The following is a 26,576-nucleotide window of genomic DNA, read 5'->3' as shown; positions in this document are numbered from 1 at the left end:
ACCGACCGTCTGTCACAATTAGGGAATACTTCGTTTAATTTGTAAAATGTATTTCGGACTTTAACAATGTTGCTGTAAAAAATGTAGTTAATGTGAACAAATTTATTTCAGAAGAAGAGAAATAAACATAGCAATAGAGATTATTTTGTAAATAAGTGTAAAAATTTGTTAAAGATTAAGAAAAAACAAAAACAAAAAAAAATGAAATTTAAAATGCCATGTTCAATAATTTGATTCGATGTACGTGCATGAAAATTGAATATCATAATCGTTAACATGGCGAAAAATATGTTTTTCCCGAACCCACCCCTCTCCTCAATAACAAATGGTCGTCCCATTACAGCATAGTTTGGAAGATTAATCAAGGGAACCAAGATTCTATCGGGAAATCAAAAGAATGTAATCCAGGGACAAAGACCAGATTTGGGAAACAGACAAAAACTGCAAAGAACATATAATAACCATTATAATACATACAAAGTAACAAAAGTAAATGAGTAACTAGGACTCCACTAAAAGCTGGGAGCATTGACCAGGTGCACGGATATGCGTCCTCTGCTTTTCTATAAACACTCACCGATTTGCACATAAAAAGTCAAGTCCACTGTAGAAGAACGTTGTCCAAGAACATCGGACCAGCTGTATTTTGAATGAACGTCCATATTGCGATTGTGTCGAACGTTGCATAGCAACTTGCATTTAGATAGTTGCAAGGGAGGCTGCTTTTGAAAACAGCGGTAAGTAAATTTTAGTCATTGTAGCACTATCAATTTTCAAATCCTTTGATCTCGAACAATCCAACCGACCTAAATGGAGACAATCGTATCGATACACTTGGTTTCCTACGAAGGAACATTAACATCAGTTTCACTTTACTAAAGAAGGAAATTAATCCATACAAGCCACAAATTATGTAAACTGGACAGTTTTAGGTTTGTCACTTATAAACACTGAGACACCCAAGAGATGTGAAGACGCTTAACAGACCAGTAGGAGAACAGACACACGGAATGATGTTTAAAATCATTCAGTACATTAAAATATACATGTTTGACCTCAACAATTGTCTTGTTGGTTTAATCAAGAGCTGCTATATAATGATATGCCTATTGAAAACAAATTATGAAGGTTATTTATAAAGAGAGAAAATTTCAACTATGGAAAACCCAGGTCTGGGTTTCAAATCAAATCATAAATTAAGATTTTCCTTCAAAACTTCTATATCAAGTGTTTTGATTGGTCGAAATTTGTGTTTAGGGGGAGTTTGAGGAAAATTCTTCGAGTTATGAAAACGCCCCTCCGAACTCACTATACTAGACAGTCTATACCTGAAGATCCAACCAATAGCATTCATAATGACATAACGGCATATCTAATGTTCAATTTTGTCTGGTATATGCCCGGGGTAGGGTGATACTATATCTAGAGTACCGGGTATGTTCCGACAAACGAGTTGAATTTTCTGCTGAATTTTCTGAATTGGGGTAAGATTTTTTTCACCTAAATTGTCTGAAATGGGGTATGATTATATATTTTGTAATTTGGTTAATAATTATTAATTCGTTTTATCAGAATTTTGCAAGATATCCACAAGTTAATCTATGCTTCATTGGAATGATCCTCTGTCAAGGGGTCTGTACATTCACCCATTTGTCTAACATGGCGTATGTAGATCCAACAACGTGTCAGAGTTTTGAATTACCAAAAGAACACCATAGCCTATCTAGCAGTTAAATCTAACAGTGATTGTAAATCATTACAAAATGACTTAGGAAAACTAGGAGAATGGGAAAAAAATTGGCACATGGCATTCCACCCCGACAAATGTAATGTTCTCTCGATCTCCAGTAACAAAAAACCCTGTCAAATATATCTACACATTACATGGCCATACACTAGAACATGTCGATAAAGCTAAATACCTTGGCATTACAATCCTATCTGACCTTAAATAGTACAGTCATGTATGCAACAAAGCCATCAATACATTAAGCTTCCTAAAAAGAAATTTAAACAACAGTTCCACCAAGGTAAAGGAGCAGGCATATAAATCGCTAGTCAGACCATCACTGGAATATGCCTGCTCTATTTGGAATCCATACACTATAGATGACATTAATAAAATAGAAATGATTCAAAGGCGTGCAGCTAGGTTTGTGACAAACAGGTATCACAATACATCTAGTGTCTCCAACATGATACAACATTTAAATTGAAGAAGCCTAGCTCATAGAAGATCACACACAAGAAGAATAATGTACAAAATCAATTATTCCCTAGTTGCCATCACAAAGACAGACCGGTTAATTCCACCTCTCAGACATTCCCGAAACATGCACTCATTGTCCTTCCAAATTCCTCAGTGTCAGTTACAAGTCGGACAACAATCTTTCTTCCCAAGAACCATCAAATTATGGAACAGCATACCAATGAACATTATTATGAGTTACGAGTCATTCAAAACAGCCATCTCAACTTGCACCTACAGTCATTAAACATCTACCAATGCATATAGTTTTGAACTCACTCTTATTGTTTATCTTTCCTTCTTTTTAATTCACTCCTATCGTTTATGTTTAAATTCACTAGTTTAATTTAGTTTGGAATTGGTAAGTAGCATGCGCAGATATAAGTGACATTATCTTCAGCGTGTTGAAGTTGGTCAGGAGATTGTAGAAGTAGATGCACAGCCCCGTGCGTATGAAGTGTTTGACTTATTCGATCTAATTGTTATACAGAAGGAAGTTTGGAAATTGGCATATTGGAATTGAATGAATTACAACCGTCTATAACTTGATACGAGAATAGGTATGGTAAATATGTCAAAGAGACAAAACCCTCACACCACAAATTAGGCTGCAGCTGGCTCCAAATCATCAGTATACCCATTTACAGCGAACGAGTTGCTCCGGGATCCTGTATACTCAAGTAACATAAAAAATAAAATAAAGGTGAAAACGAAAAAGACAAACAGAGGCCTTAATTTGAAATTAAAATAAAATCAATAAATTTAGGGCTATCAAGTTGATGGTCTTAATATAAAATTCTATTGAATTATTCGAACCCAAAATGAAAGACTAAATGACGCTGGAGTTGGTTGACCACGAACCGTCAAAGGGGAAACAATTTTCTGTTTGCGGTGGTAGAAAGCTTCCGGATGTTTTAGGAATAAGGTATGATGGCAGTAGCGCATGTGCAACGCGGCAAAGTCAAAACCATTCTGAATCCGGCAATCGTGAAAGGAAATACAAAGGTCTGTTTCTGCTATTAAGGCTATGAGTCGATCGGTTGCTCCTAATCGAAAAAAACTGCTTTTAATTAGACAATACGCATTTGGTTGACTGCTTTTCTTTTTCTTAAGTCCAAGTTCAACGGAAGTCATTGATGGAAGGAGCTCACAACGACAGAAGAATAATTTGCCATTCAGGCATTTGTTCATATGTCGAAGATATATACATTCGGGACTTTTTGAATGAGCCTTGTTTTTTCTTAAATACATATCTAATGGCATTTTGCAAACTATTCTTCGTGTGAATAGAAAAAAGGTAAAATGTTCAAACTGACTTGTTGAATCAGATTCAGAATCAAAGAAACTATAACTTTTACCTTATTTAGTTATTAATAATATATTGATTGGTTATGCAGATCACCAGAGTGCTAATTATTACTACTCATGAAATTAATTAATTCATCTGTAGGGTAAATTTATCATGTAATCATGATTGGTAGTTAAATTATATATCTTTCCTGAGGCTGCCATTTCCTGTCAGGTAACACCATTCACTGAGTAGTTCTCATTACACAATAAAAAAAACCCTGGTATTGGTAGCTTCAGTTGTTTTTACTAAAGTCTGAGCAATGACACTGTTGACTGTCACCAATCCTTTTGAGCCTAGTTCACAGGGAAATATATCTTCTCTAGAATTGCAGACAGAAGATAATCAAATGGAACGGGAAACTGGACAAAAAGAGCTTTCTAATGTAACCAAAGATGTTGATGAAATAAGTGCTGTACCCAGTGAAAATGTTGATAGTGAGCAAGAGGAGAAATCAAATGAAATTGCAGAAGAAAGGGTTAAACGAGTCTCAACTGAAATTGAAAACAAGGAAAATATTTCAGAGCCAGTTGATACTAGTGGTAGTGGAGACAAAATGGAGATTTCTGAAATTGAAGGCCTTAAACCAGTAGAAATGAAAGAAAACAAAGATGTCCACAAGGAAGACCTTAACAATAAGAAAGAAGAACAAGTGTTTTCCTCAAATATTTCTGATATAAGCCATATGAACCAAAAGGCTCCTAAAAATCAAGTTAATAAAAATATGAATGAGGAAAAACCAGAAGCTAGTACAACGAAGGGACAAGAAGAAAGCATGGACATAAATGAAGAATCAAAAGTAGACTCAGACTCAAAAAACACTACAGAAGGCCAACTGCAGACAGTTGAAGAAGTGAAAAACCAATTTTTTGATTCGCCTCCTAGAGTAAGTTGGTCTGTGTTGTCAGTGGTAGTATTAGCCTTTAGAGGATTTTTGTTAGAAACACAGGTCTAAACAAGAATCAGGCAAATTATGTTTTTCTATTAAATCTGCCAGAACATATACTGTCCATTCAGTAAGAATATGAAATACAGTGTGATAAGACTAGATAAACAGTCTTAATGTTCATGTGCATTATAGTATTGTTATGCTAAATACATACATTTTGTATGACTCATGTTCAGACACATTTTTGCCTGATTCTTATGCAGTCTTGTAACATTTTAATGTGCTTTTGTATGTTGCAGAGGTAATAAGTATCTTGTGATACTATTGTGATTATTTGATTTTCAGATGCCAGGCAGAGGAAAGAAACGAGGACGTACCTCTGATATTACCCCAGAATCTCCTGAAGCCAAGAAGAGAGTTAAAGAAAAGTTGACCGGCAAAGGTATAATTCAGTGGCTTAAGTTATTTCGATGGCAAATCATATCAGAAAAGATGTGATTCTATTTCAGAAATGTTGTACCAAATGCTTATCTTACTCTGATATTTAAGATAAAGAGAACCCATATCCATTTATTTGCAGTATTTAGCCAAAATGATGCAAAAAGTCTGTCTCTTAGTCATATATTTGCTAGTTGAAACTAATAAAGAAAATTGAATATCTTAAAAATCTCCAATTTAATCATATACAAATCTGGAAATGTTATTTCGCTACTGAAATTTGATCACATTTCTCTTTGAGAATAGGGCTGAAATTCTGACCCAAAATTGGGGTAGTCACTGTCTCTAGTTTTAGTGTTCTATACTAATTATGTTTATGTGTATCTATTTTTATAGTATCCCATCCCACCCATCCAGACTTTAGTAAAACTGGTGTAGCTTTAACATTAGGGGAAGGTGATGTTGGCCAGCTTGGTTTAGGTGAAGATATCATTGAGCGAGCCCGACCAGCTTTGCTTAAATTAGATGACCCAATGGTGCAAGTGTGTGCTGGTGGTATGCATACAGCATGTCTCACAAACGAAGGGAAAGTAAGTATCCAAATAAAGTACTAACAATTATTTGTAAGATATTAATATGACTAAAGATTTTTAATATACACTCATTTTGCAATATGTATGACTAGTTTAAAATAAAAGTGAAGGGTTTATTGAAATTTTTGCAGTAAAAACTCCACAGTAAGGCAAGAAAAAAAATAGGATAGGTAGGTAGTAAAAATATTTTATTTTTCAAAAACATTTTACATTGAGTAAATGGGGAAACAATCTAGACCTTACTGGTGTTTCAGCCAAAAAAAAAATACAAAGTTTAAGGTAGGCACAAAAAACTAGAGTAGGAAGTGTGGCAGGAAACATACATTATTTTTGGCCCAAGATATATAAAAAATACATTTGTACACTTGATTTCATTAGTCAGTTCTTTCTTGATGATAACTTGGGGATGTTTTCTTTGAGATGCTTAACAGTACACTACAAACTGATGTTTCTGAAACTGAATAGAAATTTGATCCATTACAACAGATATAAGTTTGTATGAAAATGTCTCATAAAAAGATAATGAGGTCATGAAAATGTAATTCTAGAACTTGCCAATGTATAACCCTTTGTATTTGTAGATGTACACTTTTGGTTGTAATGATGAATCAGCTTTAGGTAGAGATACTTCTGAGGAAGGTTCAGAGACCCTACCCACTAGACTGGACCTGCCATATAAAATCATACAGGTTACATGTGGTGACAGTCATACTGCTATCTTAACAGATGATGGTCATGTCTATGCCTGGGGAAACTTTCGGGTAAGTTATCGTACAATATACTTCAGTTCCTGTCTTAGTAGAATACTTAATATTAAGTGATTCAGTTGAATCATAGTTACCCATATTTTTGATGCGGGTTAGATTTAAGCATTGAAATGATGGAATGAACAATGATTTTTTTCATATGAAGCTGTCTTGTAAAAGATATTTTAGGTGAATGTTATGGCACAATAAGACTGGTCTCTCCTTAAGAGGAAAATTGTTGTACATTCTATTATTGTTATGCTCCCCACAGTTAAAAGTTGGGCATATTGTTTTTTCCACATCCATCCGTCTGCACAATAACTCAAAACGCAACAGAAAGTGATATATGTATAGTAGGTAGCTCACTGATTTTTTTTGAAATTTCAATATTTCATTTGAAAACACTTGCAGCAACTTGTGTGATATGTCCGAATTTTCGCCAGATTTGATCCAAATCAGCATGTTGAAACCAATCCTATTTTTGAAGTATAAACCTTTTAGAAAAACAGAGGAAGCTTACCCTACCGGTGCACCTGGTCCATGCTGCCAGTATTTAGTGGAATCCGAGTTGCTCATTTGCTTTTGTTACTTCGTATGTATGATTTCAGTTACTTTATGTTCTTTGTTGTGTATGTCGGTTTTCCATGTCTGGTCTTTGTCCCTGGATTACATTCTGTTGAATACCACTATAACCTTGGTTCACTTGATTACTCTTTAAAAGTATTGTCATCAATATGTGTTCTTCTTTCATATGCATATGTTTATTAAGGATTGATAGAAAATCTAATAAGCAGCTTTAAAGCTCAGTTAAAAGTTATTATACCCCCACAAAAGTTTGTTGGGTATAGACGGTAGGTAGGTATAGACCCTGTCTGTCTGTCCATCCATCAAAAGTAGTTTCTAAGCAGCTTTAAACGTTGTTATGAAACTCTGAAGAATGTAATATAACCACGTGGATATATGCATACTATCAGTAATTTATGCTTGGACAAAAATAAAATAATGCAGGGGTCGCACTGGGCTTCGCCAATGTCGCAATTTGCGATTTTTTATTTTATCTGGTGACAAAAATAGCCGGTTGGCAATTTTCTTGGCGCCTACATGTAGATTATTTTTTATTAAAATTGACAGGAAGTTCATCAGTAACGGATATTCTCTCTGATTAAACTATTGTGTGACACCTGGTCAGAGTTAATTGATACCAATTTACGACTTAAGGCAATTAAAGGTAATTAGACCAGGCAACTGGACTGACAATACCCTCATGGGAAGTGTCAATCAAATGTAAATATATTATTGAGCCAATCAAAACTCTCATCATCTGGTCAAAGGTAAACACAATTAAGGCCATATGCACGTGGCTACACACACGTTTCACAGCCCTATTTAACAATGTAATACATTTAGAAACAGACTTACATAATAACAGAATAATTTAAATCCATTTAACAATGATTATCCCATCAGGAAGTGTCTAAATACTTCGAAATGAAAGAGTTGATAAAAGAAAATGGATGACATTTGTTAGACTTTTGCCATATGACTTTTTTGGCAGGAAAATCAGTAAACAAATAGAATGGGGATTCCCAAAATCTAATTAAGAATGCTATTCAGATATCAAGATAATTAAACAGGGACACAATTAATGGGCCAACTGTAGTTTGATAGAAATTTGATCACTTGAAAAAAAGAATCAAGTTTGTTAAAAATAATAAAAAAGAAAGTAAATAATATTGTATTAGATATATTAGATCATAAAGGACAGAGGTGAACATGTGTTAAAATCAGGGACTGTATGAGAATAATAATATAGTCTTTGATAGAAGTAAAATACCTGTTTCTGGAGTAGTACTTAATATTTTATGCATATGAAAGTGACAGACTAGAGCTAAAAACATGCTTTATACATGCATCAAGAGTGAATCTTGGGTACATGTATGTCATGAATGGAGAGGTTATTTTGATGAATTGACAAAGATCATTTATCAGTGAACTAAATACTGTCTTTTTTTTTAAAAAAGTATAATTTTTTTGGCACCCTTTGGCTCTAATTTCAGAAAACTGGCGACAAAAAATGGCAGCTGGCGATTTTTCTGGCGACAGAATTTTGGAAGCCAGAGCAGCCCCTGATAATGGCTGTTGAACATTGACATTTTTCAACAAAACTTGATCTGATGGGTTGTTGCAACTCCTCCTTACTGACTTGTAGGATTGTTATGAAACTTAATGGGGTGTAAAATTACCATATGGAGATGTGTACTGTATTTTTTGGACTATTAGTTGATGTGGAGTATAAGTCAAATTGCCTAATTTTGACCAAAATCGATGAAAAAACATAGATAAGTCAAGGGTCAGAAGTGTGCATCTATATCGTAGATGTCTACAGAGATCTAAGTTGAGTGGTTTGTTTTTTTCACAGCATATTATTCCAGTGATGTTACCTTGTATAATATTTCTGAATTGAATTAATATTTGTATTTTTGTTAAAGTGTACTTTGTGAGTTCAGTTATATTTATTGAATTGCATGTCAATTGCTTTGAAGCCTTAGATCATCAGGTGTATGAAATCATAAACATGTCAAGCTTGGGCACCCAGGTGTGAAAAAAGCTGGAAATTAGTTTGATAAATAGGTCATAATTACAAGCGGTAATAAACAATTACCAGTCTTTTCCTTCAAAATTCTCAATGACTAGCCCGAATAATAGTGGACTGTATAGGATTCAATTAGCCCGAAACAATAAATGTACACATCATTTCATTAACCTGAATCAATTTTTACAAGCTCCGGGCTTTGGGCTATTGGCTAAAGGCAAGCACTGCATTACCTGGTATTCAGAAATACAATAAAAAAAAGAATGACTGTTTGTATATTTGTATATGGTTCTAAAGTTTTTAACATCATCCTATTCACTCATGAAGGATAGCGGCTGATCAAAAATCTTCAAATTTGATTGCCGGTTTAACTGTTTGAGTTGCGGCTTTCGTTTTGTTTACCGGGTACCCAATATTTTGAATGAAAGCAGTTCAAAATGAAATAAACAAATCTGATGAAATGCATTGTAGATGAACATTTTTTCTTGAAAAATCCTTATATAAGTCAAAGTGGACGATAAGTAGAGGCTGACACTTTTCTGAAAAAGGTATTGACTTGTAGTCGAAAAAATATGGTATATTGTCTGGTATTCATGTTTGGGCAAAAATTGTAAAAGTAATGGCTGTTGGACTTGATTTTCAGCAAAACTTGGTCTGATGCGTTGTCTGCAACTCGTCCTCAATGACTTGCAGGATTGTTATGAAACCTAATGGGGTGTTTTACTACCCTAGTGGAATGGGCATATTGTCAGGAATTTATGTTTGAACACAAATTGTAGATATGACAGCTGTTGGAACTTAGGTATATTTCAATAAAACTTGGTCTGATGCATTGTCTACAATTTCTTGTAAGGACTGACTGAATTGTTATGAAACTTTATGGAGTCTTAGATTACCATATGGAGATGTGAATGTTGTCAGGAGTTAGTCATATTCTGTTATTGTGTTGTCTACAAGAAATAGGACTGATTACTGTGTGGAGTTGGGTGTTTAAGAAATGGCAGTAAATACTGTCTGAAGTGCTTAGTACATGCATATCCACCATAAAAATTGTGTCCAACATGAATCGTATGTCCAAGATTGGTCCCCAAATGTACAGGGTTCAACAGGCTGTTGCAGAAGAAAACTTTGGTGAATTACAATTTTGTGATATTTGACCCATAAATCATTCTCTTCATGGTTCTGTAGTTGACAACTGCTGAATCTTATTTTTCATGCTTCAGGAAAACCAAAATCCACAATAGTGTTAGGAAAAGGGTTGAAGATAAGAAGGGTCCTGGAACTAGCACCACCCCTAGATTGAACCTCTGGTTTAGTGAACCTTACCTACATCTAATAGATTTATTTATTTGTGTCATTCTTAGGATGCCAATGGATCTATGGGCCTGACAGCTAGAGGTATCAGCACAGAACCCCTGGAGATGTTACCTGGAGAAACTGTAGTTAAAATAGCATCAGGAGGAGATCACTTAGTCTGTTTGACAGATAAAGGAGAAATTTTCACTGGAGGTGTGTATCTAAGTTTATCTGATAGTTTATGATATCGGTATATTTAATACTTACAATGCTGATGCAGGCCTATACCTGTTGAATAGTCTTTCAATCATTAAGTTTCAGCAGTAGTATGTTGTAGATGTCTGGTGAATAAATGTATAAATTAGTTTTACTTATATGTAATCAAAGATCAAACAACTATAAAATTAAGAAAGTAAAGTAGAGATGCATATTTTTTTTTTATTTTAATTTGAAATGTGGTTCAGTGGATTCAGGATTGTATTGAAAAAAAGAACAAAACATCAAGCAATTCATATTACACAACTGAAAATAATAACAAAGATGTCCTTTATTGGATTGAGTTGAAAACATTTATACTAAATAGCTAAAAACAAAAAAAAAACTTTTCTTTGTGCTTATACTTTAATAATCAAGGTCTTGACAAATTGCTTTATTGTGATGCTTATCGAGGTGCATATGTAAAGTGGGCACAAAATAGATTAGTATAGTCGTGCTATCTGTGATGACTCACACGCATTCTTACCATAGTGCTGAACAATTTCTGGAGTTTTCAAGAATATTTCTGTCACATGCTTTAGTGCTGCAGTTAATTAGAAATCATTTGTATGGTTTCTTATCTACTAGGATGTGCTGAACAAGGACAACTTGGAAGAGTAGCTGAGTGTTTTGCTGGCAGAGGTGGAAGAAAAGGTTTAGGTAGGTCTAGTTTCACAAGTTCTTTAAGTGAACTACAATAAACTTAGCTTGTTTTTATTCATGATATTACGGGGTTTTGGTCAGGATTTTAAAACCTTTAGTCACTTTGGCGTGACCTTTTTCGAATGGCCCTGTGCAGGTCCAGAGGACTAAAGAATAGACCTGCAATAGTTCTAAGCTTGTCATAAAAGGCAACTAAAATGTGTTCAGAACCCTGGCCAGGGGCTAGGGAGCTCTGCCCACCGGACAACTGTGTGCCCCAGATGGTGGAATGGGGTACCCCTGGCATGCTACATGCTGGAGTTGTCAGGCCATAATACGGGAAACCTGACTGCAAACCACAGTGGTGCAATGTGTTGGGAAAGATGCCACATTCCTCCCATGTTAAAGAACCCTGCTGTGGTATTCTATCAGAGTATGAACCTTTGCAGTCCACCGCAGGTGGCTAAATTACCCAACCCTACCCACCTCTCCCTATTTACAGTGGCAGTCAAAATTTGTTGACCCTATTATTATTGTGCCCCATTCCATTTTTCATTTCATCATCATTTCATGTTCATTGCCTGGATATAATTGAAATATTGCTACTGTGTATGATCTTAGTGGTCCAATTAATAAAATCTTTGAAAACTGCTACCTGTGTGGGTCCTTGACTGGGAAATAAATTACTTTTCTGTTACTATTTTTATTAAATTCCTAACTCTCTGCTTGACATCTGGATAAAAGGACTCATTTGTATTGAGTAAGTCTTAAATATAGTTTTCTATCATGTCTATTTCAGTACCACATGTGTGCTATTTTATAGACAGGGGATTCCCTTCTATTTATTAACCAAATATTCTTCCGAAATAGTCACATGGCAATCAGATACCCGGCCATTTTCTATTGTAAATTATAGCTTTTCAAAGTGTTTTAGACATTACCTGATGAAAATTTTTAAAAATTTGTGAAAAGAAAACATTAGTTTAGCAGGTAAATCACTTTCTGAACTAATATTTAAATAGACTGTCAAGTCTTTCAACTTTGCAATTTAGTCATATGCGTATGGTAGGGTAGGGTTACCTAGTAGAGACTTATCAATGGAGTGAATACAGGTTACATTTTGGAACTGTAAATTGTCAATTGTTCAACAGGAAGTTAAGTGTGTTCTTGTCATTTAGCTTTTTATTAACCTGTAGTTTCATGGTTTGGTGATATAACCATATTTTGTTAATAAACATAAGATCATGGCTCCATGATATTTTTTCTATTTCAGATTCAATATTGAAGATGGGACCCGTTAGATGTAAAAAACATGGTAGTAGGAAGAAGGCCACATGGTCTGATATCTGGGCAGGACAGTATGTTACATTTGCTAAAGAGGAAGACACTGGAGATATATACTCCTGGGGTCTCAATAACTACTTCCAGATAGGTATGTATATACTCCTGGGGTCTCAATAACTACTTCCAGACAGGCATGTATATACTCCTGAGGTCTCAATAACTACTTCCAGACAGGCATGTATATACTCCTGAGGTCTCAATAACTACTTCCAGACAGGCATGTATATACTCCTGGGGTCTCAATAGCTACTTCCAGATAGGTATGTATATACTCCTGGGGTCTCAGTAGCTACTTCCACATGGGTATGTATATACTCCTGGGGTCTCAATAACTACTTTCAGATAGGTATGTATATTCTCTGGTGGTCTCAGTAACTACTTCAAGATACATATGTATACACACCTGGGAAGTTGGTAGAACACATTTTTTTGTATTTATATTAATTTGAAGCCTTTAAACTTTTTTGAAAATTGGACAGTATGGCTGTATTACAATATTAAAAAAAGGAGGTCTGCTGAATTTTTATTTTAAAGTGAAATGTCTGTTTGTAGGTTTTGATGACATGCAAAATAGATTTGTACCAGAATGGGTGTCTTCCTTTGCCAAACATGACAAAAAATGGGTCAAAGTTCAAGCAGGTCAACACCATACAATGCTACTAGATGAAGCTGGTATGTATGCTATTGAGGTGGTTCTTCATGATCAAACTGAAAGCTACCCTTTTTAATTGCATTTTCTCATTTTTTAAATATTTTAACTCGCTTCGTTTATCCAAATATAAAGTATTTATGTACTAATGTGCCACTATTTTTCCTTATTCATAACACCTCACAAAAACAAAACTAATGCGATGTACAGGATTAGTCAGGCATGATGACCGTTAATAAAATATACAAATAAACTAATAATCACACCGCCAAATGTCAGGCGTACAATAGCAGCTTCTAAGTTCAGCAACACAAATGAAAAATTAAATATCCTGTTTTAATTTCAAAACTAAACTGTATAATTATAAACATAAAGCATAACTTCAATGTAGCACATACTGGGACTGATCAGTGCCCTTCAATGAACTTTAACATATTCATGCTGCTATTTATACCACCAGTCCACTCAACTAACTGGTTCAATTATTCCAGTATTTATAGAACAAAATTCATCCCCTAACTCGTACATAAATAAATATAAAAAGAGTCAGGGCATAATCTAGGATTCAGTGAATAGGAGAAGTAACTTCTCCCTTCCAGGAGTGATAGGGAGAAGTGAGTCTGGAATGGGAAGAAATCATATTTCACTGCTAGAGTATTTTATCGCATTGATATGAAGCTGTATCTCAAGGTCATGTATTCTAATAAATAATAAACAAATAAGATAAGTTTAATACTGTAATTCCATTTTCTAGACTTGCAAATGAATAAGTACATGTATAATAAGTAACTTTAATTGAATATAGTAAATGATCAGATTGTCATTGAGAATTGTTTCTTATAATAACATGTTCTTAAAGTCTAAAAATGGTCTGCACCTTCATGTGGTCTCTTCCTGAAAAAGAAAAAGAAATATTTGTGAAAATTATCTCTGTTCTGACATTATGATGAGTACACTTGTATTGTAATTGATAAAAAGCACAAATCAGTCTTTACAAACATGCATGTACATATAAATGTAGTGGGATTATTTTCAAATAATTGATAGCTGTAATTTAAACTGATAAAGGAATGACTGCATCTTGATATGTCATAATTGTAGTCTATTACCCAATAAATTTCCCTGCTTGATTATCTTTATTTTTGCCTTATCAAAACAAAGTGTCACTTCAAACCCACATCATCACATGCACTCATACACATAACTGTTATCCAAGCTGAACTTACCAATTATTAATTGTCTTTTAAAACCATTGAAATCGCTGTTAGAGTCTCTCATTGAGTAAATAAATTAAATAACACATTTAATCAAGGAACACATAATGTACATGTACCTTACCTTTTGTGATTGTTTTCCTTTGATTTTGAACTCAATAAGTTGAATATGTTTCATTCAAATAAGTTCTGCTGATTTTATCCTTTATCCAAGTTGCTAGAACAGGTGAAATATTTCCTGGATTGCTTGGAAATTAAGTGAACTCCTTCCAAATCAAGTTTTCTCTTCGTTGCGAAAATTGGCGCCATTTTGGATTTTGGTTGTTTATTACCTGGAAGGGCTAGAGTTGTCTCTCTTTGGTCAAGTTTCACAGCGACTTCACTTCTCTTAAAAGAACATAAGCTGGCGACTTTTAACTAGTTTTAAAAATTCTTGGCAACTTGAATCTCCATTTCGCTGCGTAGATTATGCCCTGACAGCATTTTCTGCACTGCTTTTGCAATACGCCATATGTTAATTAGTCTGAGTCTGTCTAAACAACTGAACTGATCCATCACCTGACTAGTTTCATAAGAATGTTTCTCTATAACATTTTCATAGGTGTTTACCTGTACAGCTTGTCCGTATATTGTACAAATTTTGACTACAAATTATGTTCAACAATTATGAATCTCTCCATAGTTCCTATGTTTAAAAATCAGAATTTTATTATTTTTATGAAATAAAGCGACAAATAAGTTTTGTCATTAAGTAGAATTAGCTGGTCTGCATTTTCTACTATTTTTTTTTCATTCAGTTCTCTCTTATCTGATAATATGATAGTTTTAGTAGGTTACGTGTATGAATTAATATCCACCTATAGTTTTGCTATTTTAGGATAATTGATATACTAAAAAAATTTCTAATTCCAATTCTAATTTTTAAGTTAATCACTAATACACTACTATATTTTGATTGGTTTTAGGTAAAGTGTATACTTTAGGTCGAGCAGAGTATGGTAGACTTGGTATCGGAGAAAATCCTGGAGAAAAATCTGAGCCAACTTTAGTAACCAAGTTACCAGGCACAAAATGTATAGATATAGCTGCTGGACAGTCTGTTTCAATGGCATTAATGGAAGATGGTAAGTCAACTGTTGTCCTGTATTTCTGATTGTCCCCTGCAACGTGTGGCAAGGGGGCATGGAAATGTCGGGCATCCGTCTGCATTTTCCACACTTTTTTTTTGTTATGCTTTTACCAAATAAGTTTTTTTTTAGTATGTGGCCTTATTATGAAGAGTTACAGATTAAGTTCAACTTTTGTTATGGGTAAATGATTTTTACGGTAGTTGTGGCCCTAGGACTTTCAGTGAATTTACAGTTTTCCACTTTTTTTTTGTAATGCTTTCACGAATTGATTTAAAATTTTGTATATAGTCTTACTATGAGAAGTTACAGATTAAGTTTGACTTTGGTTACAGTTGAATGATTTTTACGGAAGTTACAGCCCTTGGACTTAGAAAATTTCAGTGAATATATAGTTTTCCACACTTTTTTTTTCACCAATTGATTTTATATTTTATGTGTAGTCTAACTATGAAAAGTTACAGATTTAGTTGGACTTATTTTGAATGGAGTAATTTTTAATTTTTGTGTTTTTTTTTTTTCTGCATTGACTTAATTGATGTTCATTCTCTGGTTATTATTCTTTTCAGATTTATTATTTGATAATGACACTGATACAGTGGAACTTCTCACAAAACCAGTCTTCCCTTCAAACCAGCTGTTTTCAAAAGTCCCAGCCGATATACCTTAAAACCTGTGTGTTTTGTCTTCAATAGACCGGTCACCCCCTAAAACCGTACACCGGCCAGTTTTTCATAGTTTTAATTACATATTTCAAATATAAATAACCTTTCAATTCCGGCCGCCCGGTTATTGTTCACCTGTAAAATAATAAGTGTGTCAACAAAACTGTAAATGATTACGTAAAATTATGTAATTAATAATTCATTCACTGACCGGTTTTGCATTTCATCAGTGGACAGATGATAATTGAAGGAGACAGTAGTTTAAACAACAAGTTTAATCCAGACATTACGTTTTGTCACTGGTTGGCCGTTAATTGGTGTGTACACACATCAGGCAATCGGGGTCATTTAATAGTTTGATCTTTACAATCTTTTAACTGTCAGTTAATGTGACCTGTACCCATACCAAAACAACAAAGGGCTGAAATTATTAGACTTTGTTGATAGGTTATTTTTTAAAACAATACAAATGATTAATTACCATCAATAGCCCTTTGATCTTTAATACACATTCTTTCAAAACCAAGAACATTATTTTGTCGACAGTACCGTTAATTAAATCAAATCATTTACAAATAATGCAAGCTTTGAAATGTAATAAAAGGCCAAAAGTTTTGAATTAGCATTAAACATGTCTCGACCAACAAACAGACAATGTGAAGGGTGGTAGAACACATTAATGGAAACAGCTCTTGGAATGCATTGCTGTTTTTCACAAAACCGGCCACCCCTATAAACCGGCCATTTCCTCTTGTCCCAGTGGTGTCTGGTTTGAGAAGTTTCACTGATTTAGCTGATGTTGTGTCCAGTTTGATAAAACTGTTTATAGTTTATACAGTTTTGAAGACAGTAATTTGATTATTACCCTTCAATTAAAACTAAACCAAATTATTGCTTGTTTCTAATCTAGGAGTGGTATTTGGTTGGGGTATGGGTACCAGTAAGCAGCTTGGAACTGGAGATGAAGAGGATGTATGGGAACTAGTTCAGATGAAGGGTAAACAGCTAGAAAACAGGTTGGTTGAATATTTCATTGTCATTGTAAACCAACACAAGCTACCTGTCTTTTTGAAGGGTTTTATATCATCCTTTACATGATCTAAAGCTCTCACCTCAATCAGTGGTGCAAGAGATCTTGTGCCATCATTTATTATTGGTAAAATTTTAACCATTTGTTTACCTGAAAATCCTTCACCAATATGCACTGTACTTGGGAGGTTTGATGGCTGCAGATTTTTTTGGGGTTTTTATCAAACAAGATAGTCTTAGTATTTTCTGATTGGACAATATTGTAACTATTCTGAAACTATCGTGCCAATATTTTTTAACTGAATAATATTGTTGACATTATATTGAATATTTAGAATTTTCAATGACCAGAGTTTTTTTTATTTCAGATTTGTAATTGGTGTATCTGCAGGTGGACAACATACAGCCCTGTTAGCCAGGGACAAATCATAGCCAATCAGGACTCTTTAATCTAGTATTCTGTGATTGCTGGTTTTTAATCCTCATTTTACCAGTCAAGATATTTTTAGATTTTATATCCTGGCAACTTGGCAGCAGTACTAACTATTAATAACAGAACAGCATCTAGCCAAGTGGCATTGAAGCTGAATAACAGAATTGGACACTATAAGGCAGTGTTAATACATTTAAGTGTCTGTGAGTGAGGCATTAGACCTCATTCAGTACACATAATTAGCATTTGTCATTTAAACATTATAACTTTAGTCAGTACATAGTATCCCAGGGCCAATGTTTGAATCATTATCAGGGATTATAGCAAGTTATAAATTTATGAATTAGCTGTAATTTTAAAATAAGTGAAGAATTAATGTATTGTCTATTTTAATTCTTTTATAAACTTGTATGCCAGACATAATGTGTAATAATATTTTTAATCTGTTGAAATTTAACTTATTCATTGAAATAATTCATTTGGTACTCTCATAACACCCCCGTCACACTGTCAAGCAAGAGAAATGATCGTGAACAAATCAGTGATATATGTCAAGTTTTGCAGCTTAACAGTGAATAGAGCAAGCAATGATCATAAACACATATTTTGTTACTTTTTCAACAATTTCAGTGGAACAGCAACTTTTACAAAAAAAAAAAATCAGTGATCACCATTTACAAAGTATATAGAGCGATGCATCTTTTATTTTGATAATTCACTTTTCGGAAAAAGCAAAAGGGAACATTTTGGCCTACATATAGGCATTTCGGCTTACATATGTATCATATCATTTAGGCAGATTTCTTTGATTTTTATGTAAATGTAGCAGTTGTGCTGAAATTGTCTAAGAAAAACAAAATTTGTGTTTACAGTTATTCTCTCTTGACATTGTGACATGGGTGATAAATGTATTGCAAGATCTTTAACACTAGATATCAACCTGCATAAAAGATTACATGTAACCTCTTAATTAACGGCACCAATACTGATGTGGTCTAGTAAAATGTATATGCATGTCACAGAAATTGATAACTTTTCATTCACAAAAGAGTGGCAGAAACTTCAAAAAGTGATAATACCATTGAAAATTTGTGTAGAATAAATTGGGTTTTTTTTTAAGATGATTTGGCATTCTGTTATTAAAAAGTTACCTTGCCAAAGCAGCAGATGTGTCATACAAACCTAGTGTTGTTATACCATACAAATCATGGTTAGTTCTTTATGAATGAATGAATAAATAATTTATTAAAGTGCAACCTGAATTTTTCATGTTCAAATACATAGATTACAGATATATTTTCAGCCAGCCAGATAGGCTTACGAAGCACTGTCATATGTACATATTAAGTTAAGTAGAAAATGAGGGTTCTATAAATTTAACGTCATTTGTTATAGGTGAAATAAGTTTGAATAAGCAAGTTTTTATGTAACACCACATCGTATATCTAAACAGTCTATGATATAGTTTGCAACAATTTTGGAGTTATTCGTCAGTAGTTCTTTTAGCGCATCTAAAGGAGAGTCAAAATTTATGGAAGATAGTTGTTGTATAAGTTCATTTCGCCTAATTGCATAATAATGTAAGGTGACTTTCTTAGGATTTTCTATCCATAACCTTTCTAACCTTGTTACTGTAGAGAAAATTAATGTGGAAGTAAATTTCATGGACTCCTGATCTTATCTCTCAATGCGACCTGAAAAAAAATCTGGTTGAAATGAAAGTACCTTCTGGTCTGACATGCTATAGTCAATGTGTAATAGGCATATGCACATCTTCTAATACACGTACATTTATTTTTGGAACCTTGAAACAACCTCTCAATAATGAAGATTTATAAATGTTGATTATTTACTCAAGTTGTTGGAACTCGTACAGTGATTTCATGGCTTTCACTTTATTATTTTATCCTAATTTGTTGATAACAAGCTGATCACTTTTAGAATGTTTGTGTCAAACACTTAATATAATACTTTGATAATCATGTGTAAAGTTGATTTGTCAAGATGCATAATCAATAATGGTCTTTGATCAATCCATTAGATATTAATATTAGTAAAGAGCAAACATTCTTTGATTGTAGTTGTATTTTATCATTACCATGTATTGTATTTGTGAAGTAGATGATGAGAAATTATCTCCATTAATGTATTTCTGGATTTTGTTAGCATTGGTGATGTAATATTATAACAGTCTTATATAATGATTTTTGTTCATTAATTTGATTAGAAAACTTTCAAGGTAAGTGACTTCATCACAAAAAGAGACAAAAGAATCACAGAGAACCTGGCATTATAATTATTGATGTAGTTTTATTATGTTTATATTGATTGTAGGAGTGGATACATATTTGATCAAACATTGAGTACAGTCAAATATTTTGTAACCGTGGATATAAGTTTAAAAAGTTAATCTTTATCTGAATGATGGACTTTCCATAACTCACTCAACTAGTGGACCAAAACTTATGGGAGTTTTTAACTGTTAATAATGAAATATGCAATAAAACTATACAGCATATTCTTTCTTTATGAATCAAATATAAACCAGTCATCTGTAATTATTCTAAAATTACCATTAACTGGGTAAGTAGTTTTTAATTATTGTGCAATCCTGATGTAGACACTACTATTATCAGGTTCTGTGTTATAAATGTTCTTTGTTAGATATTCTATTACTTTTAATCCGCATGATTTTAATTAAAAAAATTGTGATATCACAAATTGTTTTCTGTTGGATATTTCTTGGTCTTGAAAATGTCTTTAGGATGATGTACAGATGATTTGAAAAATGGAATAGGCAAAGTTATTGATAATTTATTTGGCTATTCCTTGCACACTTGAATACTATTATGCAATTCAATTAAACCATCTTCCTATCGATCTGTCAATCCCTCAACAATTTTTGCAAACGTGAATTTACATCTTGACAGGGTTAAACTAAAATTCATCATGCACCATTTTCATCAGAGCTTGGTTTCATTGATTGGACTTAAGACTCGTGATGTGGGGAGTCCCGTCAATTACAGTGTAGTTTGCATGACAAAAACCCGGACTTGATAAGACCTAGTTCTCACAAAATGTGTGTTCGTTTGATATCAAAGTCGCTGTACAAAAGGTCAAAACGAAATTCTATAGAATCACATGAGCTCATCAAGTAGTTTGTTTCATTCAGTATTGCTTGGCTTGGCTTAGCAATACTCTGTTTTTTAAATAGATTTTGATAATTCTTCGGAGTGTTTCAGCTTTTAAGCTCATCTGGCTTAAGACCATGTGAGCTATTTCCACCAGTTGGCGTCCGTCGTCGTCGTCGTAAACAATTTTTCAAACTTTTTTCCTCTGACACTACTTGATCATTTGGAACCAAACTTGGTATGACTGTCCCTTAGAGTATCCTTAATAGAACTGATGTGGGGATATTTGATCCGACGAAAAACATTGGACAGTATTTTTTCGCATGCCTCCCAAACCGTTAGGTTTAGCCAAATTCTGACATGGGTAAAAGTGTTCAACCAATGAGTATTTGCAAAAATAGTCATACGCAGAAATTGCCCCCGTTCCTCATCGTGCTGTGAAAAAAAAGTTCTCATTTTATTTTAAAAAAATTAAAACCGTTTCTGAAAGGAAAAACATTTCTGTACATTTTATAGATGCACTTTGCTTCTTGAGATGTGAAGTCTAGTCTATAATGATTTCTAAATATACCCCTATCTTGTGAAAACACTGGGATTTCCAATGCTATTTATAGACCCCTCACTTCCAGTGACCAGTACTGCACTGCAAGTCTACTAAACCCACATGCCATTCTGGGGATTGTGAGCTCGTGCTGATATAAAGTCCTCTACAGGTTAAAGCTAAGGTAAAGTCCAAAGAAACCATTGAATATTATATTACCATTGGAGCTTATGGGAAGTAGAATTAGTGGTTCCTAGCATTCAGCGTGATGAAAGCTATCCGAAGTCTAATTTTCTTTTTAATCTGCTAAGTCATATCGGAATTATTGTCCTTTTTCGATGTTTTGTGCTATTTTTCATGTTATTTCTTTCAAAAATCTTCTACTCTGACACTATTTGACCAATTGGAACCAAACTTGTCTTGAATGTTTCTTGGAGTATCCTGCATAGAACTGATCTAGGGATTTTTGATTAATCAAAAACATGGCTTCCGTTACTAAAATAGAACATAAGGGTCAGACAGTAGTTTTTCGCATATTATATCTCCAAAACCGTTAGGTTTAACCAAATTATTGCTGAAATGATCCTCCTTATAAGGCCTACAAAATCTCCAGGGATGAAAGTTGTTAGACGACCCATTGTAAGAGTTATTGCCATTGAAAGGTAAAAAATGACTTTTATACAGTTTTCAGCCAATACCATGAATACTATGATAGATAGAAAGAAACTTTCAATTGCTGAAACAATCCAAAAACACCAGAAGACATTCCATTGGATTGTTATTAAATATCATGTCTTCAATGAGCAATATGCGACCCGATGCTTTACTGTAATTTTCATCTAAATAATTTAATTGTACTAAATGTATTGATCCCAAGAGTGCATTATCGTTAAAAATGTTACTTTTGTATGGATTTGCCATCGCCAGTTGAAAGCTACTCTTCGGCTATGTCTTTCCGACCCACTGTATCTATCGCCGAGTTCATTATTACTGTAAGCATGTAAATGTATAACAATGGTTTAAGACATTCTACCATGCGGTTATCGACAATCTCTAAACGTTCGATGACGTCATGTAGCACACCTATGAATAGATGTTTGTGGTTGGGTCGGAAAACGGTCGCTAAATGAGAAACTGCAAAAGTTTTCCAACAAACGGGGCACACAAGCGAGTTCGAAATCAAAATTCAACGTCTGTGCAAATCGATTTTTGACTTTTTAATGAAGATTTCGAACTGGCCTACTTACTAGTTTCTCGAGTTTTATCACAGAAACAATCCATGATAGGAACATGGTTCATAAGACTATACAGCGTATTTGTTATGAGTTCAAATTCGAAGGAATATGAATGATCAAGCAAATTATTTTCGGGGATGAATAGTTGAGGCATGTACCTGTTCTTGTAACAGAAGTGTATATATAACATGTTTGTCATAACGTTTGTTAAAAAATTCTGTCTTGTCCACATATCCGGATCAGTTTGTTCACACAACCAAAGAGATGTTTTCATGCAATGACTACGAGAAAGATACTTGTTTTTTAATACTTTGTTTTACACGTTTTTGTTTTGTATTGTTTTTTGTTTTTTGTTTTTGGATAAATTTCAGACAGCAGTAGCTTGCTATTTGAATATCAGATAAATTGCGAATCAGAAATTGTTCTGCTGTTGCAAATGAAAATCTGAACTCTGCTTCCGGTATTGTGCTATTTTCATTAGACGCACACACTACAGCACATGGAATTTTCACCAACTTATCTAGTGTTGCTTGGTCTGGCCATAATCTTGAGCGTTGTAAGAAATTGAAAAAGAGTTAATGCAGCTAATTCCGAAGACAAAATCTGCACTAATATCATTGTCTGTAAGAGCCGGACCATAAAAATAAATTCTTTCGAAAAACTTTTCATAAAAAGTTCTTTGATTCTTGTGGCGTTTAGATAATATTCATCATCAATTTCCATTGTGTCTCCGTTTAACTCCTCTACGTTTCCTTCGTGACATTTCAATCGACAGTAACCTTGATGACACGTTGTCATGTCAATGAGGCAAGTGGCAGCATCTAGTTCCGGGTCAACTGATGGTAAACTGACAAACCCATTTCTATTAATCAATGGTAGATCAGATCGAGTTATTTGCAAAGTGACCAAGTCCTTCTCCTTTGCTGCCTACAGATTCGTATTTTGTCTGAAAATAGTTGTAACCGTATAATTGTCTCGGCTCAATAAGACAACTTATTAAAACAGTCAAAAAATTCTCGTTGTGCCTCAGAGAGTGTTCTGCCTGATGTAAAGTCCAATGTACATTTAGCAGAACATCAATCAGTGCGTCCTGTAATTTGCTGTAAGTATTTTATAGTAACTTATAGAAAATCAGGAAATCGTGGATATTTTCTTTACCAATTTTGAACTGTTAACCGTACTTCCTGGAACACCTATCGAAACTACTCCGTCTTTCTCGTCAGTCTTTCGGAAATGACCGAGTAGTCCCGATTTCCCTTGCCTCGAATCTTTACAAATCATAGTCGGTTGACTTCTACTTCTGACCTTGTTGAAATGGAGTAGCCAAACATAGATACCAGTTTTGCTAAGTGAATTAATTCCTCTATTGAAGCTTAAATTTGTGGTCATTTAAATAGACACCTTCATTTAAGCAATTAAGCAACTGAAAGAAAGATATTTTACCCACAGAATAGATTTTTATCTGCAGGAAAAAGACTTGGTGGTTGTCAACTTCAAATGAAAAAGATTGGGATTCTCATAATATTTGTATGAAAGTAGAATAACATTGAATTAATTGTGAATTATTAATTAATAATAATTTTTAAATATATTTTTATTATTAGTGGTAGGGACATATACATGTTTATACCTAAACTATGCAAAGACTTGGACTAACTTCTCATTAGTCAAAAACAATATCCCCACCAGACTGCAAAAAAAAAAACAAAACAAAGCAAGACACAACAAAACACTATTTAAAGGAAGCTCAAAGGAAAATGAAAGCAACTCGGACTACATAAATTGTGATGCCATTAAAATTGCATACGAATTAAAATATGATTTAAGTCATTCAGCGGCGATCGGCTGAAAAACAAAAAATGGTGCTAGTTCTACTGAATGAGGAGATATCTGGTTTATTTCTTTCCCATGACCAGGCAGGACCAAATGTCCCGTTTGACCGAACCACAGGCACGTGCAATTATTATGTTGTACTTATTCTTAAGCGGTACTATAATTATCTAAATAAAAATCGACAAGCATCGTACAGTAACACAAGTTTAATATAATTAATCATAAAACAGGAAAGTGTATGATCTGATAAAAATCTTATTTGAAATGAGATGTAGTTAGTGATTCGTGGTATAGAAGTGATGACATACATAAAATGACGAACAGCCACAAACTTTCACAAGGTCAATTGACATGTGATGGAAACCCGGGGGTAAGGGGTCGCCGTAGGGAGGAAAGTCAAAATATATGGAATAAATTGGAGTGTATAGGGAGAGAAGTGGGAACCCACGCATAGTTGGGTATTACAAATACAGTTTAATCGTCTTTCTTAAGTTTAACTCTCTTGGCCTTTTCATACTGGATGTCGGATTTCACTCTAATCTGTGTATATTTATACAGAATCAAAAGCGCAACCATTCCAAGAACTGTGTAGGCGCCTAGTGCCATGAAAATGAAGCGTGGAAATGGTTTCTTCATTTGAGGCGTGTATAAGTGCAAATCAATCATGGCAGCATTGAACTGCTGAAGGCTACCTAAAGCTGATAAAACATGGAACACATGATGTCCCTGACCGATATAGTCAAAAGTCCCTGGAAAACTTGTTTCGGGGATGTGACTTGAAAAAAACATAACAGATACAAGAATACAAACAATGTACCTTGAATGATGATTTAGGTTTGAAATTCCTTCATTTTGATATGCGTCGTAGTACCTAGCAAGTAACCCTGAAAATGCCAAAGCACACTGAAGACCAAATGAGAAAATATTCCATAACTTCCTTTGGGGAGGGTATGGACGTCTGTAATACAACTTTGATATCGTGCAACATACAAAACCGAAAACACTCATAGTAACCATTATTGGCAAGAACACTAAGTCTGATATCAAATAAAAACTTTCCCGCCAGCTGAAGTGGTAAACCAAGATACAGCTTCCAAGAGTGTAGTAACCAATACCCAGGTAGTCTAACTCGTAACAAATATAATGGTAAGTTGGAGACTTCGAATGAACAGTATGAGCCATTGTACTCAAAAAGGTGTACGCAGCACAACATAGTCCAAAACATACAATCGTATCGTAATAGCCTGAAGTGTTTTCAAACGACTGAATACAGTCGTAACTTGTTTTAATCATCAGAATAAATGCAATCAAGTGGCTCCAGATATTAACAGTTTCGTTATGAAACAGAAAAATGCTCTTCAGATAGTACGAGATGGATTTATTTTCTAGTCTATATCCTCGGATTACACCTGGTTCTACATACAAAAGAGGTATATTGTCTGCAGTCACTGTGACTTGTTTCCCAAAAAATGTCGTTATAAGTTCCTTAATATGACTAGTCATCATCACAGTCCCTCTGTAATAAAACAGACACAAACACAATCTCGACTCTAAACTATTGAGAAATATCAATGAAGCATGTGGAGAGTGTAACACTGCATTTTTACGACTATTTACCATTGAAACGCGTCTTTTATTTGATTAAAAATAACTTATCCTTATATTTATAGTACTGTATAAAAACAATAATAAAAAATGTGTTATTCGATATTCAACATGCAGAAATCATATACTAGTAAACATATTTTATTTTAAATACAAACCCAGAAGTTGAAAACTGAAAACCTAAAAATGTTTGTCACCATAAAGTGGGATTTCCGTCGTAGATGTTGTGTAAAATATACTTTAACTTAGGTTACAATTAATAGACCGTGGAACGTATCAATGTAAATATTATTGCATTTATGCTTTAAACACTGTATTCAAAACATTTAAAAGTTCCATGTTCGAATCGGGAAGTAAAATATGAGAAGCATGTGAAGGAGACATTCATGTCTTACACGGTAAAAGGCGGATGTTTGTATTTGTGTCTTGTATAATACAATTTGTTGATTCGTTGGTGACGACATAAACTTTAATTAAACGTCAGTAATCCTACATAACACAACATGCAGCTTCATTTCATGTATTTTATTATATTTTCAGTGAGGATTAACTTTTTACTTCAAATTCATGATCTACTTTTGATTAGAATATCATGGAGTTATCTATTCATTATATCTAAATCTAACCGCTTGTTTATTGTCATAATCTGTTTCAAATGACATGAAATTAATATTGAAAAAAATGACGTACCGCTGGTAAAGTTTAATGAACGACAACAAAAA

General features: G+C 33.9%; 3 protein-coding genes and 1 long non-coding RNA gene across 8 annotated transcripts in view; 2 read left to right on the top strand and 2 right to left on the bottom strand.

Annotated features, from left to right (window-relative positions):
- Nucleotides 1-709: 709 nt before the first annotated feature.
- Nucleotides 710-20,027, top strand: LOC148630154 (regulator of chromosome condensation-like). 4 transcript variants are annotated; one of them, XM_088561958.1, is made up of 12 exons: nucleotides 3,187-3,253; nucleotides 3,923-4,482; nucleotides 4,831-4,927; nucleotides 5,320-5,513; nucleotides 6,098-6,277; nucleotides 10,220-10,364; nucleotides 10,995-11,066; nucleotides 12,322-12,480; nucleotides 12,945-13,064; nucleotides 15,221-15,379; nucleotides 16,958-17,063; nucleotides 17,445-20,027. In XM_088561958.1, exons 2-12 carry the CDS (start codon nucleotides 3,946-3,948, stop codon nucleotides 17,506-17,508), a joined length of 1,833 nt encoding a protein of 610 aa, XP_088418084.1. In that variant the 5' UTR covers nucleotides 3,187-3,253; nucleotides 3,923-3,945; the 3' UTR covers nucleotides 17,509-20,027. The 4 variants fall into 4 exon arrangements, with proteins under 4 accessions (XP_088418101.1, XP_088418084.1, XP_088418097.1 ...); XM_088561964.1 differs by lacking the exon at nucleotides 3,187-3,253 and adding an exon at nucleotides 3,277-3,545; XM_088561975.1 differs by lacking the exons at nucleotides 3,187-3,253; nucleotides 3,923-4,482 and adding an exon at nucleotides 710-737.
- Nucleotides 13,819-14,733, bottom strand: LOC148630155 (uncharacterized). Its single transcript, XR_015919373.1, has 2 exons — nucleotides 14,380-14,733; nucleotides 13,819-13,935 (listed from the first exon to the last, which is right to left on the bottom strand). It is a non-coding gene; the product is annotated as an uncharacterized LOC148630155 (long non-coding RNA).
- Nucleotides 20,028-23,992: 3,965 nt separating the features above from the next.
- On the bottom strand, nucleotides 23,993-26,446 carry LOC148630153 (membrane progestin receptor beta-like). 2 transcript variants are annotated; one of them, XM_088561937.1, is made up of 2 exons: nucleotides 26,013-26,446; nucleotides 23,993-25,765 (listed from the first exon to the last, which is right to left on the bottom strand). In XM_088561937.1, exon 2 carries the CDS (start codon nucleotides 25,753-25,755, stop codon nucleotides 24,724-24,726), a length of 1,032 nt encoding a protein of 343 aa, XP_088418063.1. In that variant the 5' UTR covers nucleotides 25,756-25,765; nucleotides 26,013-26,446; the 3' UTR covers nucleotides 23,993-24,723. The 2 variants fall into 2 exon arrangements, with proteins under 2 accessions (XP_088418063.1, XP_088418054.1); XM_088561928.1 differs by lacking the exon at nucleotides 26,013-26,446 and having other exon boundaries at nucleotides 23,993-25,995.
- LOC148630151 (uncharacterized) overlaps nucleotides 26,226-26,576 on the top strand; it is a 32,357-nt gene continuing 32,006 nt past the window's right edge. The window contains exon 1 of the mRNA XM_088561947.1: nucleotides 26,226-26,252. Coding sequence (XP_088418073.1) covers nucleotides 26,241-26,252 — 12 coding nt within the window. The 5' untranslated portion in view covers nucleotides 26,226-26,240. The remainder of the gene's footprint in view (nucleotides 26,253-26,576) is intronic.

This window comes from Perna viridis, chromosome 1, assembly GCF_037379345.1.
Source record: "Perna viridis isolate PV_CMFRI_1.1 ecotype Kerala chromosome 1, ASM3737934v1, whole genome shotgun sequence".
Classification (NCBI taxonomy): Eukaryota; Metazoa; Mollusca; class Bivalvia; order Mytilida; family Mytilidae; genus Perna; species Perna viridis.
Note: the sequence above shows the minus strand (reverse complement) of the source record. Positions and strands in the feature narration are given on the sequence as shown.

Bases quoted from the DNA above. Each gene is read 5' to 3' on its own strand.
- LOC148630153 (XM_088561928.1), bottom strand. From the start codon at position 25,869: ATGGTAAATAGTCGTAAAAATGCAGTGTTACACTCTCCACATGCTTCA.
- LOC148630154 (XM_088561958.1), top strand. From the start codon at position 3,946: ATGGAACGGGAAACTGGACAAAAAGAGCTTTCTAATGTAACCAAAGAT. The intron at 4,483-4,830 runs GTAAGTTGGTCT...TTTGATTTTCAG, and splicing joins TTTTTGATTCGCCTCCTAGA to ATGCCAGGCAGAGGAAAGAA. The intron at 13,065-15,220 runs GTATGTATGCTA...GATTGGTTTTAG, and splicing joins AATGCTACTAGATGAAGCTG to GTAAAGTGTATACTTTAGGT.